The sequence below is a fragment of the Neolamprologus multifasciatus genome, chromosome 18 (genome assembly GCF_963576455.1).
Source record: "Neolamprologus multifasciatus chromosome 18, fNeoMul1.2, whole genome shotgun sequence".
In the NCBI taxonomy this organism is placed as follows: domain Eukaryota; kingdom Metazoa; phylum Chordata; class Actinopteri; order Cichliformes; family Cichlidae; genus Neolamprologus; species Neolamprologus multifasciatus.
The window spans coordinates 8593397-8609312 of NC_140456.1; the positions used below are offsets into that span (position 1 = coordinate 8593397).

General features: G+C 41.0%; 1 protein-coding gene across 2 annotated transcripts in view; it reads right to left on the minus strand.

Annotated features, from left to right (window-relative positions):
* Positions 1-15916, minus strand: part of LOC146497288 (zinc finger E-box-binding homeobox 1-like) — a 77700-nt gene that overhangs the window by 4665 nt on the left and 57119 nt on the right. For both annotated transcript variants that reach the window (XM_085139893.1, XM_085139894.1), the window contains exons 3-7: positions 7979-8131; positions 6789-6991; positions 6260-6386; positions 3159-4954; positions 97-274 (exon numbers count right to left, since the gene is read on the minus strand). In XM_085139893.1, the coding sequence (XP_084996019.1) occupies positions 97-274; positions 3159-4954; positions 6260-6386; positions 6789-6991; positions 7979-8131 (2457 nt within the window). The remainder of the gene's footprint in view (positions 1-96; positions 275-3158; positions 4955-6259; positions 6387-6788; positions 6992-7978; positions 8132-15916) is intronic.

A 15916-nucleotide genomic window follows, 5' to 3' on the forward strand; every position in this document is an offset into this window, starting at 1 on the left:
TAAAAACACAGCCTTCAAAAGTAGAACTCTTTTGAGAAGTAACAGAAATCCTGCTTAATAGACTAAAGCTGAAAAATTCACTTAAACAAGACGTACCTGTGTGTTCATATTTGTGCCTGAGCAGGGAGCTGCCCTTCTGGAAGACCTTGGAACAAAGATCACAGGGGTAGACACCATTTTCTAGCCGCCGCTTCTTCATCGCCACGGCTGAATCGGAGTCGTTCTGCTCCTCCACTGTGGAAACACCCTCGGAGCTGCTCTCCAAACGCTTCTCCTGTTGTAAACAGAATTAAATTATGTTGGAGTCACATTATTTACTCTCCCATCCTACCCTTCAGGAAAGCTAGTTTCACCATAAATATTGTGTGACAGGTATGTGAGGAGCTCATTCTTTGACTGAGTTGTTCTTGAACATGTTTTCCTGAGAGCCTGCAGTGAAGCTCTTCACTTTAGAGGTAGATAATTCTCCTAGTGTGAATACTCTAACTTACTGAGAATTAAGCAGCAACAATCATGGGTGGAAATTAGAGGTGGGAATCACCATACATCCCACGATACGATATTATCACAATACTTAACGCACGATACGATATTATTGCAATTTTTAAAAATATTTTGCGATATTCAGATTCTGTACATAAACTTTATCAATATTCATTTTATCTAATATCAAAGTCTCACACTCAGTCTTTCTCTCATTTCAGTTTTATTGTTGACAAACTGAACGGTTTGTATTACAGTCTAGTCCAACTTAACTGAATGCAACCATCTGGTACAATTATAGCTATTCTGAACTATGCAGTTTATGAAAACGATGCAGCCCATTCAGCAACTGAAGAATTTGAAAGTAAATTAAAACAAAATATAATTTTACATTAAATAAAAAAGTTTTAAACTTAATTAAAATAAAACATGTCTTAAATTAAAATAAGTAAACTGTCATGTTTATTGCTACCAAAAAAAAGTTAAACACATTTGGACAGTGAAGGAATGTCAGGATTCTTGCTCAGAAAAAGGATCAACATGCTCTGAAGTCAGAGCACAAAAACCTTTTTGTAACAAAATATCGATTTCTGCCGTCCCTGTATCGATACATTATTAGCAAACAAAATATCACGATACTACACAGTATCGATTTTTTCCCCCACCCCTAGTGGAAATGTGAAGCTAAGACCCGTGTGCAAACATAAAAAATCCTCTAGGTGACACTATAGGCTGGCTACAAAAGCAAGTCGATACCTTAAGACTCACATGTTTAAAATGCATGTTTACAGCCTTGCACATATAACAGCCTCGTATTTGAGCACTTTGGATAGTTTTTCCCTTCATAAGAACTCGTCCCCCCTAACTCAATCATCTGGATAATCATTAAGGTTTAAAGATATGGATGTGCTGGATTAACTGAGCTGCTAAGTCTCCCCTTTGCTAATTTAAGTCAATGGCTGCTTGGCCCTGAGCGTGGTTCTGTTGGACATTTTTCCTCTTAAAAGGGAATTTATCCTCTCCACTGTTGCCATGTGCTCACTCACAGGGGGTCGTTTGATTTTGGACATTTTCTCTCTATTATATTAGCGTCTTTACCTTACAAAATAAAGTGACTTGAAGCGACTGCTGTTGTGATTTGGTGCTATATAAATAAAACTGAATCGAACTGAACTGGATAGTTCGACCCATATCTACTGATGAAATTCACGCTGCGGTGCACTGTCCAGATGGTCTCTATCAGCAGCTCCACAGACACGAGGTTTCATGTTTAAGTAAATTTGGTTTGAGGATATCGTATTACTCAAAGGCAGTTTGGGTGTTCTACAAAGTCATCACATGTAATGAGGACAGGATGATATTGAAATGTTTAATGAGTTTACGGGGCTACTGCCATCGATTGAAACTAAGCTAATGGTATTGGTGAAGTAGATAGGAACAGTTCAAGTTAATGGAATCAGAGAATTACCTAAAACGAATGAGTCATTACTGGTAAAATAATGACTTCAGGTCATCGTAAGTGGCAACCGCAATGCTAACGATGTCTGGTACATTCTGACTGTGACTGGCTCCAGCTCAAGTAACTAATGTTTGTTGCTGTTTCTTATATAGCATATAATGTCTTCTTGCAGACTTTTATGACTGCTTTGTGGCTTGACTACCGATTCTCACTTTGACTGCTGAACTCAGCATGTCTCAGGCTTTTGGAATTTTCTATTTCGCTTGACGCACATTTCTTCAGTTTTTTTGTGTCGAAGGACTGACACTAACAGGATGCTTTTTAATTTGGGTTAACTCTGGTACTTTCCACAGCAAAATGCACCTAAAGGTAGCATGTTAGTCTTTCCAGTAATCTATAGATGCTTAGTTTGTAAGTAGTTTGTTTCAGTGTAAAAGGAAACAACCCTCACTCCCTGCAAAGAAACTTGATTTAAAAAAAAAATAGTCATTGCAATAATCAATTCTGGACTGGTCAAAAGCGAGAATTTTCTCCTTTTTTAAAATTTCCAGTTAAAGGGGAAAATTTTAGTTACATAAAACAAATAGTGCAGTGTCAAGTTAGGCTCTGGGAAAGTCTAACTAACCAATAAAAACTGCAAGCTGCAACAACAAGGTTTTTATACCTCTTCCACTTCAGTGTTTTTGGGGTTTTTTGTAATTAAGACTTATGTATAGTCGACTCTCCAGGTACTGGATTTGTCTCAGTACAAATAGACACATACTCTTTGCTTCAGTACTTCAAAGTAGGCGTGCATGACAACCATTCACTTTAGGGAAGCAAACAGAGCTCTAATTAGAAACTTCTTGGTAACTTTTTTTTTACATATAACATGGTTATCACTCGCTGCAATGATCAGCTTCCCATTTATTCTGATGTTGGATGACAGACTACACAAGCAGCTATGTCTCGCTCTCAAAGTACTTTCATAATGTGACTTGAAAAGTTTCAGTTCTTTCTCAGTTATTCAGCACAAGCAAATTAATTCAAATCCATTCAAACTGGATGATAATGCGTAAGAAAAATTATCTACAGCATCTTTTTTGAGTTGCTAACTCCTGGTGACTGGTGATCACACAGTGATCAAATAAAAGATATAAAACCTTTATAATAAGAAAAAATAATCACATTGTATAAATAAAAAAGATATAAGAAGTAACTGTTTTGCATTACTAACCTTATGACCATTGAGAACAACAGTCTTTGCTCCAGTGGCGTTGCCAGCTGTAGTGGCGTAGGTATACGTGAGCTGGGGGATGAGGATGGTGCGCTTCGTGGTGGCGTTGAGGCAGCCCTGACCAGCGATGGCAACTAAGGTAGGAAGCTGTGCGGCAGTGACGATGTTAACAGGTCTTCCGGTCTGAGGTGTGGTCACGTAGATGGTTCGACCCTCGAGCTCCTCCTTCCTTAAGCAGGTCAGGTTCAGAGGCTGTTCTTGCTGCTTGGCGGGAGGTGTAGTCATTTTATTTTCCGATTCTGTTGCGATCTGTTTAGGAAGAGAGAGGTCCAGAGGTTCCGCCTGGGAGTCAGAAGCTTCCGGGTCTTCTGGCTCACTTTTAACGATGACAAGGTCCTCGTTGTTGAGTGATTCAGAGTCTGATGGAGAGGCGCTGCGAGAGTCTGACGAGGCTTTGTTGGATACCTCTTTGATTGTGTTGTCTTCTTCTTCCTTTTCGTTCTGATTCACAGTGACCTCTGAGCTGGAATTTGTGGCTTCAGTGTCTTTAGAAACTGCGGTTGCATCATTGTGGCGCTTGCTCACACTTTTCCCCGAGTTCATCTTGATAAACCACTTTCTAACCACATCCACTGGGATACTGACAGACTCTGAGATCTTTGTCAGCTCCTCATCACTGGGATTGGCGTTGGAGGCAAAGTAGGTCTTAAGAAGTGAGAGGAGATCGACGACAGGCGGCTCCTCCAGGGTCACCCCTGCCTCGTTTAGCAAGGCGGCGAAAGACGGGTCCAAAGCAGCAGAGTCGACGGCCTCTCCGTTGGCTGCTTTGCGATGCTGGAGGAGATGCAGCGCCTCCAGATTGTCAGGACAGTCATCGCAAAGTAAACATGTACTGGTGCTGTTGGGCTTTGGCTTCTGAGCTGCTTCTGAAGTTTTATCGGTTGCCTTTTCTGTCTGCGTGGATGCCTCCTTCTCCACATCTGCGATGGGGACTGTTTCCGGTTCTTTCTTGATAATCGTAAGGTCGGCCGCCTCTTGGGTTTGGGGTTTAGTTGTTGTGGTTGGAGTGGGAGCTGCAGCGGCCACAGTCGTGATAGTAGGAGGCAGAGTAGGGTTATTTTTGACAACAAGCGGTGTAGGCTGGGCGGTGGCAGTTGTGGCAGCAGCAGGGCTAATGCTGTAGTTGATGATGATCTTCGTGGTACCGTCGTGATCCACGAAGGCAGGAAGGCTGATGATCTGTTGCTGCGGCTGCTGGACCACAATTCCCTGCTTCCCCTGCGTCACCACCCCATTGGCTGAACCCAGCACCTGCCTGAGCACATTTCCATCCATCGCCACCTTGAGCACATTCTGCAAGTCATTAAGATTGATACTGATGGGCGACATCAGACCTACTGTTGGCACAACCATAGCCACACCCTGAGGCAGGGTTGCAGCTGGGACCACAGTCGGCTGCGCTGTTCCTCCGTTCACCACGCCATTACTGCCGGCTGAAGTTGCCGGTGCCGCCGTCACAGGCTTGCATTCAATTTCCACAGGTTCTGATTTGATCTGGGTGACAGGCAGCTGCTCCTGGAGGGGTTTGCTTTCAGTCTTGTCTTTAAGAACCACACGAGCTGGAGCGATCACAACAGGTCTCGTCTGTGCAGGGGCCGGGGGGGACTTAATCGATGTTCGAGCAACACCGTTGGGGGGCGTAGCACCCACACACTTTTTGCTACTGATGTGGGAGCTGTAGGAGCCTGAGTGGGAGAACCGCTTCTTGCAGTTTGAGCATTCGTATGGTTTCTCACCTAAAAGTATCAGAGAGCGAGAAAGAAATGACAAAACTTTCAAAGAGAAGATTCGAAACATCAAAACCAAAAACAATTCAAATTTTTTAGTAACTTATTTTGAAATGTGTTGGGGTTTGATACTGAGCCCAACTTACAGAATTGACAAATTGATTCATTACAGCAGAAAAACAGAGTTTGGTCACTCCGGCCATAAAACCATTTAAAAATGCTTGTTATATGTAAAGGGTATTAACTTCCTTCTTTAAGGAAAGCAGGGCATTTAAACTTCCTTTGGTATGGCAACTGGAGCAGATATCCATTACCAATCTGTAGCAAAATGATGCAGTAGGTCAGTGCAACCTTCATTTAACTAGATCAATTCATCAAAACACATGTCTATGTTCCCTTTTGAAGAAACAGGGATGGGGTAAAAAAAAAAAAAAAGCATTTAAACAGCAGCACAGATCCAAAAAAGCTTTAAAGCCCCCGACTGATAAAACAAGCACTTTTATGAGACTTTATTAAAAAAAATGTACTGACCAATTTTGCACTAGAGGCCTCATGATGTCATATTTGGACAAACTGCATTAGTGTGTCTACAGCAGGGATGCCAAACTCATCGAGGCCCACACACAGCCCACTCTGATCTTAAGTGGGCCGGACGAGTGAAACGTCACTTTCTGTCAATGTAAAGACGTTTAACTACACATGTAACCCCTGAGATATCCTAATATAAGATAAAGAAGTGCAATTTTAACACCACTTCTCCGTTTTTCTACACAATGAAGTTCACTGCCTAGACTGTCCTGTATTTATAAAACATAAAGATTTGGTTGATTGATGAAAATGGTCTTTTTTTAACTAAACTTTTCTGTAATTTAACTGTTTAACTCTTACTTAAATATTTTCTTTGTAGTATATATGGCTGTGGGGGGAACTTTATCAGCAGGGAAAGCTGTAAAACTTGTTTGTCCTCCTACATATTTTCCAAAGCCGTCCAGCAGCTCATTCTGAGCCAATTCTGGCATCCAGGCCTTATGTTATTGACATAGCTTACCAAATGCACTAAGGAAATGCTCTATATTAACCAGCTTTAATGGAACACCTGAAATCTGGTGTCCATTAACATACACAGTGTCAATTAATTACACGAACGAAAAAAACAACCTAAAATTTTCAGTCGGTTAATGTGTACATTTAATGAAAATTATTAGTCAGTTGTAAATGCAGTAATTGCAGACAAATGTTCGATGATTAGAGAGGCCTGCAGTTTGGAACGGCTACACAGGTTGTAGCAGACTGTGCATGTGTGCAGCAGCTCACCGCTGTGAATGCGCAGGTGCTCCTTCAGGTGGTGTTTGTATTTGAAGGCCTTGGAACACTCGGTGCACTTGAACTTGCGAGTTCCACCTGTTCCTACCGATCCTCCTGTTGACTGCGAAACGTGACGCTGAGTCAGAAAAGAAGAATGTCTCCATTATTGTTCTGTGTCGTTCAGTTCTTTTAATATCAGATGAATATTTCATAGGAATTTTGTGTGAAAGCTTTAACATTTTTGAAAACTGTAAATGTATGCATTTTCTTCTGTGGCTCGAAGGTTTGAAAGGAGCACTGGGGACGTGTTTTTGCTTACATAACAGACCGAATCTCATGCATAATAAATCAAAGCGCACAAAATTTTAAAACCAAAAAAGAAATATCAGTGAATTAAAGTTGAACAACGTGACAAAATGTTCATCCTAGTGATCCTGAGGCAGAGATTTGAGTCTGGGTAACAGTTTCACGTATCAGCCCTGATTTCAATCTTAGTTTGGCGCATTGCGTCTTCGGTTCTCATGCTAAGAGGTGTTACCTGCTCTCTGGAGCCCCTGTGGTGGCTCATGTGCCTCTCCAGCTGCGAGCGATAGGTAAAGGTGTAGCTGCAGTGCGAGCAGCTGTAGTTATCCTCACTGGTCTCGTGGCGATACTTGATGTGTTCCTTCAGTGAGGCGTTGCGTTTGTAGCCCCGGGAGCAGTAGGGGCAAGTGTGCAACTGGGAAAAAGAATCAGGTGTTCCTGTGGTGGAAGCAAAAGGGAAACGTGGATGATAGCTGATGCTTCAATTTTTTTTTCTTACACTTCATATGAAGAGCATGTCGGACAGTCAAACAGCTCCTCCTCCTCCTACACCTTTCTGATGTTGGTTAGCTCATTTCCTTAACTTTGCTCTCCAGCATCCACAACTCTCCATACAGTAACTAGCCAGCTGGATGGAGGGGAAAAGTGACATTCCTGTGCATCTACCTCTGGTTTTCCCAAACATTTTTTGTGTTAGTCCAACACATAAACTAAATATTTTGGATATAAACAACATAGTTTCCCCACTCTCTGTATGAAGGCCTGAGAATAACCTGCCCTTCATAAAACCTCTCGACTGTATAAGTTTTACTATTGTCTTTGCCCTTAAATCTTCCTTAAAGCTATAACAAGCCAGCTACTGTTATTATTTCAGCATTTATGCCTTTCTCGTGCTCCAGAACATTCAGAGCTTCCTCCAAGTAAGTAATGTTCTTTGACCTGTGCTATCTCAACTTTATCCTCAACTTCACCAGCTGCTAGTGGAGCACTCAACACTTGAGTTTAGTGGTTATACTTTGGAGTTTGAACCTTAGTGTCTCTACTGTAAATGGCAGATTTGTGTGACAAATTTTCTGATTTTATCTTTTATTATAACCTCAGAGGTCCATTATCAAGAAAATGTGTTCTGAGATTTTCAGTGTGTGAAATAAAAGCTCTGAAAATACAGCCGTTTGTTATCCACCCCAACAACTAGTTTACCTGTCAGCTTTTCAAACAATTCACAATCCCACTTATTTACTGCTCACTTCTGAGGCGAGTACTAAGCTGAGTATAGCATGCTATGAACTCCAGAATGCTGAGCAGGAAGAAGTTGGAAATTTGTAGTACTTGACATCAAAGAATTTAAAATTGTGACACAGCAATAGTAATACCTGAACATCTGCATCATGACAATCAGTATAATATGTGATGTTGGCGTGTTACCGTTTTCATCGGCTCCTCCCGTCTCTGTCGGACTCTGCTCGTCCTCCGGGGCTTCAGGATAGATGATGGCTGTGTCTCCCTGCTGGAGAATCTCCTCCACTAGAGCATCCTTCTCCACCTCCTCTTCTTCCTCTGATGCACACTCCTCCTTCACTAAAAACACAAATGCACAAAGGTTAGTGTTGCTGTACACAAAGAACGACTTATTTTCTCTGTGAGGAATCCCTTCTATGAGCTAATGCTTGAACTACCACCACTAGAGGGCGCCATATAACTTGTAAATGATTTGATAACAGGCTGATCACTTGAGCTATCCCGTTGTGCACTTTGTATTCTCAAAAAACATTTGTTGGGCAATTTAAAAATGGCATAGCTGCCGAAAAATTATTCTTAAAGAAACCTGGACTAGTTCTTCTAACAACGTTCAGAGATCCCTAAAATCAGAAGATTCTGAATTTGGGAAGTTTTAGCTACAATGCTGTGGAAAACTATGGAGACCCCATGTATTCAGCAGCTTGTTTTAGCAGCAGTAACCTGAAGGGATCATTTATTGTATGACTTTTTTTTCAGTCTCTCCCGTCATTGTGGAGGAATTTGGGCCCACTCTTCTTTACAACATTCCTTCAGTTCATTGAGGTTTGTGGGCATTTGTTTATGCACAGGTCTCATAAGTTCCTGTTACATCATTCAGGTTGAGTTTTGAGTCCCTTGATTCTTTTCTTTTTCAGCCATTACGATGTAGTGTACATAAGATCATCCTGTTGCATGACCCAGTTTCATCCAAGCTTTAGCTGCTGGACAGATGGCCTCACATTTGGCTCTAGAATTCTTTGGTACACAGAGTTGACTCAATGACTGCTGGGGCCGAAGTCCCGTGGCTGTAAAACCACCCTAAATTATCACCCCTCCACCCCTGTGTTTGACAGTTGGTATGAGATGTTTGTGCTGATATGCTGTGTTTGACTTTCATCAATGTGGCACTGTACATTCAGGCCAAATATCTCCATCTTGGGCTTGTATATCCAAAGGACGCTGTTCCAGGAGTGGTCTGTTCACATGCAACTTTGCAAACGTAAACGAGAAGGGGATAGCTTTCTCTTGGCAAACCTCCAAAAAAACCCATACACATTTATGTTTCTCTAACCGTACAGTCAAGAACTTTGCAGACCTCAGTTACCATGGTAAATGTCAATGTCTGCGACATTGCTCTTGGGCTTTTTGCTGTTTATTTGCGAGTGACACTGGCATGAATTTGCTTCAGACCAGCAAACTGCTAAAACATCTGCTTGTATCCAGGCGGTCACACTTGCTGATGATCCGTTAATCAAGAGCATTTGATTAGAAGCACTTGATAGCTTCTTACCCTCCATATGAATATAGAAGCAGTAAGGACATAATTAGAAAGCTCTGACGTGAGTATGCAGTCCAGTGAAAAACTGAGCCACGCGACTGTAATGCTGACCAAACATACAGCATGAACCTCTGTAAATGTTATCATATTTAAATATTGGAAAAATAAACTAAACAAACTTGAAGTAATTAGAATTAAGACTCTACTACAAAGTCCCAGCACATACCGTTCGCTAAGATTAAATAAAATCAAACCTTATTATACTGAACTTTTAAATTAATTTGGAGCCAAATATTAGACAGACCAAACCGTACTGTGATGCTATACTGTCATGTTACTTAGGACAATATTAAAAACAGAAACCCTTGCTTCCTGCATACCTGCTAATATTCATATATCTTTAATCATCTATAGCTACAGCAGCTGAACTGTTAGCGATGTTTGAGTTCACTTGGAACAGCTGGTTTGCTGCACAGACACAGACAGTATGTTTCCCTGCAACCATAATGAGCCTTACAAAGAATAATTACAGCCCTGGGCGTGATTCAAACGTGGCACTTCAGAGGGAAATGAGTCAGGGACGTAACAGTGGCACCACACTGACAGTCTGTCCTCTACCCAAACACTCCCTCTCATTAAACCAAACACACTCCTCTATTCAAATTAACCTTAAGTAGCCGACATGGAACAAAACAGACAGCAATGAATATGCTCAGGCAAACTTGGCATCTACAAGTGCTTCAAAAAGGCACTGCGTGCAATTTTATATCAAGTGCATTTTGAAAAGATGGTGACCTGAATGCAAGTAATAATTTGCTGTTACCTGTTACTTCAAATGTTTGCAGAGCACCATCAAAGAAATGGCAAAGAAGGCCAAACCACTTAATTGAAGAAATCAGTTTAGGATCAAAGGCTTCCTCATTCCTATTTTTTTGCCTTTTTTTTTCTTAAATATGCGAAGACTGTGACGCATTTTCCAACACTCGTCTTATTTTTTCCATCCACGATCATTCACAGCATACAGTTAAACTAGACAGCCATGCAGATAACACTTCAGACTGCAGAAGAAACACAGTAACACTGAACCGCCTGTTTATAACGCAAGGTCCCCGTTAAGTAATTGAAGTCTCAACACCAATCTGAGATAATGCTGATGGCATGATTTATTTTTCCACTAACCCCAACTGATTTACTTGTTTAAGTGCACTAAACTCCTCTGTAAAACTGGTAGAGTGGTGAAAGTGAGTCTAATGTGAAGGCATGCATAATAAGCAGATTATCTACTCATTTAAATAGCCAGTTGTTTGATTCCTGACTTCTACAGTCAGCAGGTAGAATAACTTTAGGCAAGATACAAATGCATGAATGTGTGTGGCTGAATATTCCTTTGAGCAGTGCACTGATAAATGGATGCATAGTATATACTGTACAGTATACAGTGATTTTCTTTATTTTAGAGTTCAGTCAGGGTTTTATTCTTGATTTTTTTTTTGCAGTTACAGCATTTTTTGTGTGCATATTGCTCTAAGCAGGATTTCATCCCTCTGAGACAAAGAGTCTTGCCGCTCTTCCCTTGATCAGATCGGATGCTGTGCTAAATATCATAACAAGTGTAGAAGAGGAACTTAGGCAGAGCGCTTACTTCACTTTCTGAGTATAAAAACACTGATAAGAGAAAGCAGTGAGGTGAAACTGTGACCAGTGTTGTCATGGTGCTCAAGTATTTTAAATGCAGGCAGAATCAGCAGGAAAGGCCACGCCTCTTCCTGCTGAGCCATGTCAGGGACAGGTGCAGCTGTGTGTGTGTGTAGTCAGCAGGATCTGCAATCACAGAACCAGTCATAAAAAGAAAAAGAAAGGAGGGGTCTATGCTGAACTGTGTGTGTGTACGCCTTTATAAAGAATAGGCGGGCCCAGGCCGAGCCCTGTTAAGCCTCATATTAAACACACAGATCTGTACTTCCCATGATCTCATCGAAAAGCTTTCCAAATCTCTTTTCCCCCTCTGAGACTCGCTCATCTACCCTTCAAGCTTCCTTCCCCACCTCTCTTTGCTCATTCCTTTCTCTTATAGCCTCTTATATCGTCGTTTTCTCCTTATCTTAGTCCTTCCTTCAGTTTATTTATGTAGCTCACTAACATGTACAGCATTCAGCACCGTCTGTCTTTAAACTCTTCGATGAAAAAAGGGAAAAACTTCACTCCTCGAAAAAGAAGAAACCTCAACTAAAAGGAAAACATGAAAAAGACTTCAAGAAGAGCAGAGCAGAGGAGTCTCTTAAATCCGTTCTAGAATATGCCCTCACTAAGCAAGCTAAAAACACATTTTGGCCCCCTGGCATTTGAAAGCTGAGCTCTTTGAAAACAGTCTCCATTTAGGAAAGTGCAGGGATGAATGTGAAAATGCTGACCTTGACTGACTGCAGACCTTTGTGTCAGTAAAATCAAGGACACAGGTCGACTCTGACTCTGATTTTAAACATAAATACTTCTAGTTACACAATGCAGCTCCATTAAGCCATTTCCATGATGATTTTGGGGGCTTTTACTATAATACTGTGTCAAGGTTGACTGCAACAGCTGACGAGTTCCTGCCGGATTAATGTGCCGTATTCATCACATGCAATTCACAGTTTTCTAATTGTTCAACTATTAAACAGTCAAAAGTGTCACAGCTTCCATAAACGACTTGTGCATCGTTCTTATGCATGTAAGCATGTGTCCACCTGCCACAGAGGCAACAAGTCTGATAACATATGTGGCAGAATCTTATTTCCGATCATTTGATGAACAAATATATCTCTCTATGCTGAACCCCACAAAACCCCTATTCATGGCGGTAGTTAACAAAATGCAGTGCAGTGTTGGGTACTTTCATTTGGCTCTGGCTGAAACCGTTTTGCAGAGGTTACCAAAAATAAAGACCCTGCTAAAGAGTAAGCGAACAACAGCTTGGAAAATGGCAGGTTTAGCAAGCGGAGACTACTTATTTACTGAGTCATTATTTAGAGAACTTTACAGGCACGATAAGATTATCAAATCAAATCAAATTCAAATTTTATTTGTCACATACACAGTCATACACAGTACGATATGCAGTGAAATGCTTACACATTTGGATTATTGGATTATTTCCAACTGTCCCTAAGCTGCAGAAAGTTGCAGGTCTTAAAGATTTAATTGAGAAAGGATGTCACTTTCTGTTAAACGACTACTTGATTAACAGATACATGTTTACGGATTAAAAAGGTTTAAGCTGCAATACTATTCTTTGTTCGTTTGCCATTCATAAGAGAAGAAACAAACATGTTCTATTTTCAGCTCACTACACTTGGCTGCATTGCTGTCATGTTTTCTTTTTAAATGAGCTTCCTCCTCTCCCTTTCTGTCTTTGTCTCTTCCTCTTCCTTCTCTTCAACCACCTTACCGACTGCTTGCTTCCTCAATCTCTCCCCTCCCCACCATTTCTTTAATCTAGCTTCATCTCCGTCCCTCCTTCACTTACTTTATTTCCCTCCATCACCCCTTCCTTCCAATCTCCCCCCCCCTCACTTGATACACCTCTCTGCATATTTTCCCACCACACTCTACAATTACACTTAATGCCTCACAAAAAAACATACATGCTGTAATGACAACCAGGACCCTGCAACACACACATGTGGAATATCAGAATGGAATGAAAACAGGAAATCATGTGGTTCGCACACACGCAAACACACACATACACTTGCATACTTACGCCAGCCAAGTTATTCACAGGCACATGCACTCTCTGCACACAGCACTCGTATACCTTGCCAGAACCTGTCACTGTGAGTCCGTGGTGAATTTATAAGGCAGGATGGATTGGAGCTGCAGTGCGGCCTAGACTGCAGGGGGAGTAGCGCACACTAATCTCTCACCAGAGGACCAATTCAACACCAGCTGCTCTCCGTTCTTTCTCCTTTCGCCTCAGACGGGGAGGAAAGAAAAGACTCAAAGTCAGACTATCCAAAAATATCACGCGAAGCCTTTGAAGGGTTCCCACCGTGGCCTTACAGTGCTGCAACATTTCATGACTTTTCCATGACTTCCCTCCAACACCGTCAGAGCTCCTCTGCACACACTAAATATGTAACTCCTTCCTGGTTTGTTAATGTTTTTCTAAAGGAGTGAACAGGCTGCTTTCTATCGCAGGTGCAGTTGAAAAATAACAGGTACTGCTGTGAAAGCACGAGTCAACTCAATCCGTTATATTATACTTTTATATCAAGACTAGTTTTAGATGAAAGACCCCAAAGAACATACTACTACTACTATTACTACTACCACCACCTCTGCTGATGCTTTCCTTGTTTAAACTGTCAAGGTTTTGCAAACTGTGCATTTTTAAGATATAAAATGTAATTGTTAATGGCACATTTATTCTATTTAAAACCTCTTCTTACTGTAAAGTCAAGAGAATTAGTGCATAACTACATATACAAGTTCACCATCCTACCTTATTACAACAAAAAGGCACCTGACAGGACCGGTCAAAGGTGAAAAAAACAGACCATTCAGTCAATAAATGAAGTCTCTCTCTGCTCAGCGCTGCATGTTTTTCTCACATTGCAATTTTTAACCAAAGTGTTTATCTAAAGCTATGAAAAAAGTTCGATTTTATTAAGAAAAGTGTACAAATCTAGGTATTTAAAAAAAGTCGCTTTAGCTAACCAAACACACCGTTTTATTACCAGAAATTAATAAATAAATTAAATCACTCTGATTGGCTGCCCTTTTCAAACAGAAGCTTTGAATACAAAGGTGCGTGCTGCTTCTGTGCTCACAGTCAAAGCTGGTGATCATGAACACATTTTTTTTTTTTAAATAAAGAAACACAAATGTGTATGCCTGGAAATTTTAAAGTCAGGCCCAGTGCTAACAGTATCACATGTATTTCCATCATTATTCTCTGTAAAGCTCTCTAAAATACCAATCAAACCCTGCACTACTGTGAATATTTGATGCAGACCTGTTTAAATAAATATACAAGCTGCAGATCAGGAGGTAGAGTGGGCTGTCAACCAGTCCATTTATCTGAGTTTGAGTATATGTGTGACAGTTAGATAGACAGTGAACATTCAGCCCTGTATAAACGTGACTTGTAGTAGTATTTGAGTGGAAAACTGCTGTATAAGAACAGTCCAAACCTATTAAAACTTTGCTATGTAGTCTGGGTGTACAATCATACGTGCTATTCTGATGTCAGGCTAATAAGTGAATGTATTATTTCACCTGACGTGCTAGTTTATTGTGAGAATAAGGCTTAGAAGTTTTAGCTTGTCCCAAAAAGTTGAGGTTTACTGAACAACAACAAGCGTAGGAAAACCTCCATGGATAATTAATAATATCCAAAGTCAGAGCACCACCTATCACTTCAAACACTGTGGGGAGGCTTTCCTACAATATCTGTAGTTGGATGCTCAGCCGAAGAAGAAGGGAAACAAAAGCAAGAGAAAGCAAGACGAAAGCCTGGCAGAAAAATACAAAGAAATGAGAAGGGATCAGTGACTGCAGAAAAGTAGTGAGTACAGAAGAGAAAGGATAGAGCTGAGAGAAAGAGGGAGAGAAATAAAGCATGGTGTGAGCAGCACTCATGAGCACTGCTCACACCATGTAAGGCTTTATTCAGGAACAATGAAACAAGCCTTGAGAGCAATATCTCTGAGTGTCACATTCTCGCCGTCTCCATGGTTTTAGTATTTCCTGCTTGGCTGTAACTAACTGCTGTCGAGATGAAGGCAGATGCTTGCGTAGGCTGAGCTGTTTGAGAGGAATCGAGGATTAAAAGGGCATTGAGAATCGGCGTAAACACAAGCCAATCAACTTCGGCTGTTGAATGCAGAGTTGGTTCTGCTTCTGCTCGTTAAAGCTTGTGACACCTTTGCTGTTTTGTTTGGATCCTGAGGTATGTTTTTGAAAGTGTGCGAGCACGGGTAAGCGCTGATCCTGCAAACTTACTTACTTCGGGGTATCCCGAGGTTTAAAGAGTTTTAAAGAGCTTTACCATGCTGCCTGAATGTGGAGTGGAAACCAATTAAAAAAATAAAATAAACACAAAGTCTCTAGAAAGTCTATTTCTGTCTGCGCTTCCTGCAGCTGGTGAAACTTCAGAACTTCGGAGTAGGAAGAAGGACGGCAGGAAGTGGATGGATGAGCAACTTTGACTGCATCAGATGTGAATCATCTGATATGACTAAACCTGTTCCGCGGTTCCCAGCGGACGTGCGGCGCACAAAAACCCTGTCTGCAAAGGGAAACAACAAGCAGTTCAGCTGACTCAACTCCACACAGTCACACACCATCTCAGCAGTGTTAATGAGGGAACTCATTAAGCTGTTATTCCACTAATATATAAACCAAATGTCTTGTTTTTATGTCGTTTGAATTATAGAAATAGCACTGTAGAACTGAAGCGATAAGCTGATTTTATAATATTCAATCAATTATTCATTTATGTAAATGAGCAATATTTAAATTAGAATGAAGTGATTATATAATTTGGTCTTTCCTAATTAATATTAATGCAGCAAAGGGTCAACTGCGAGAGCCTACAGACAGAG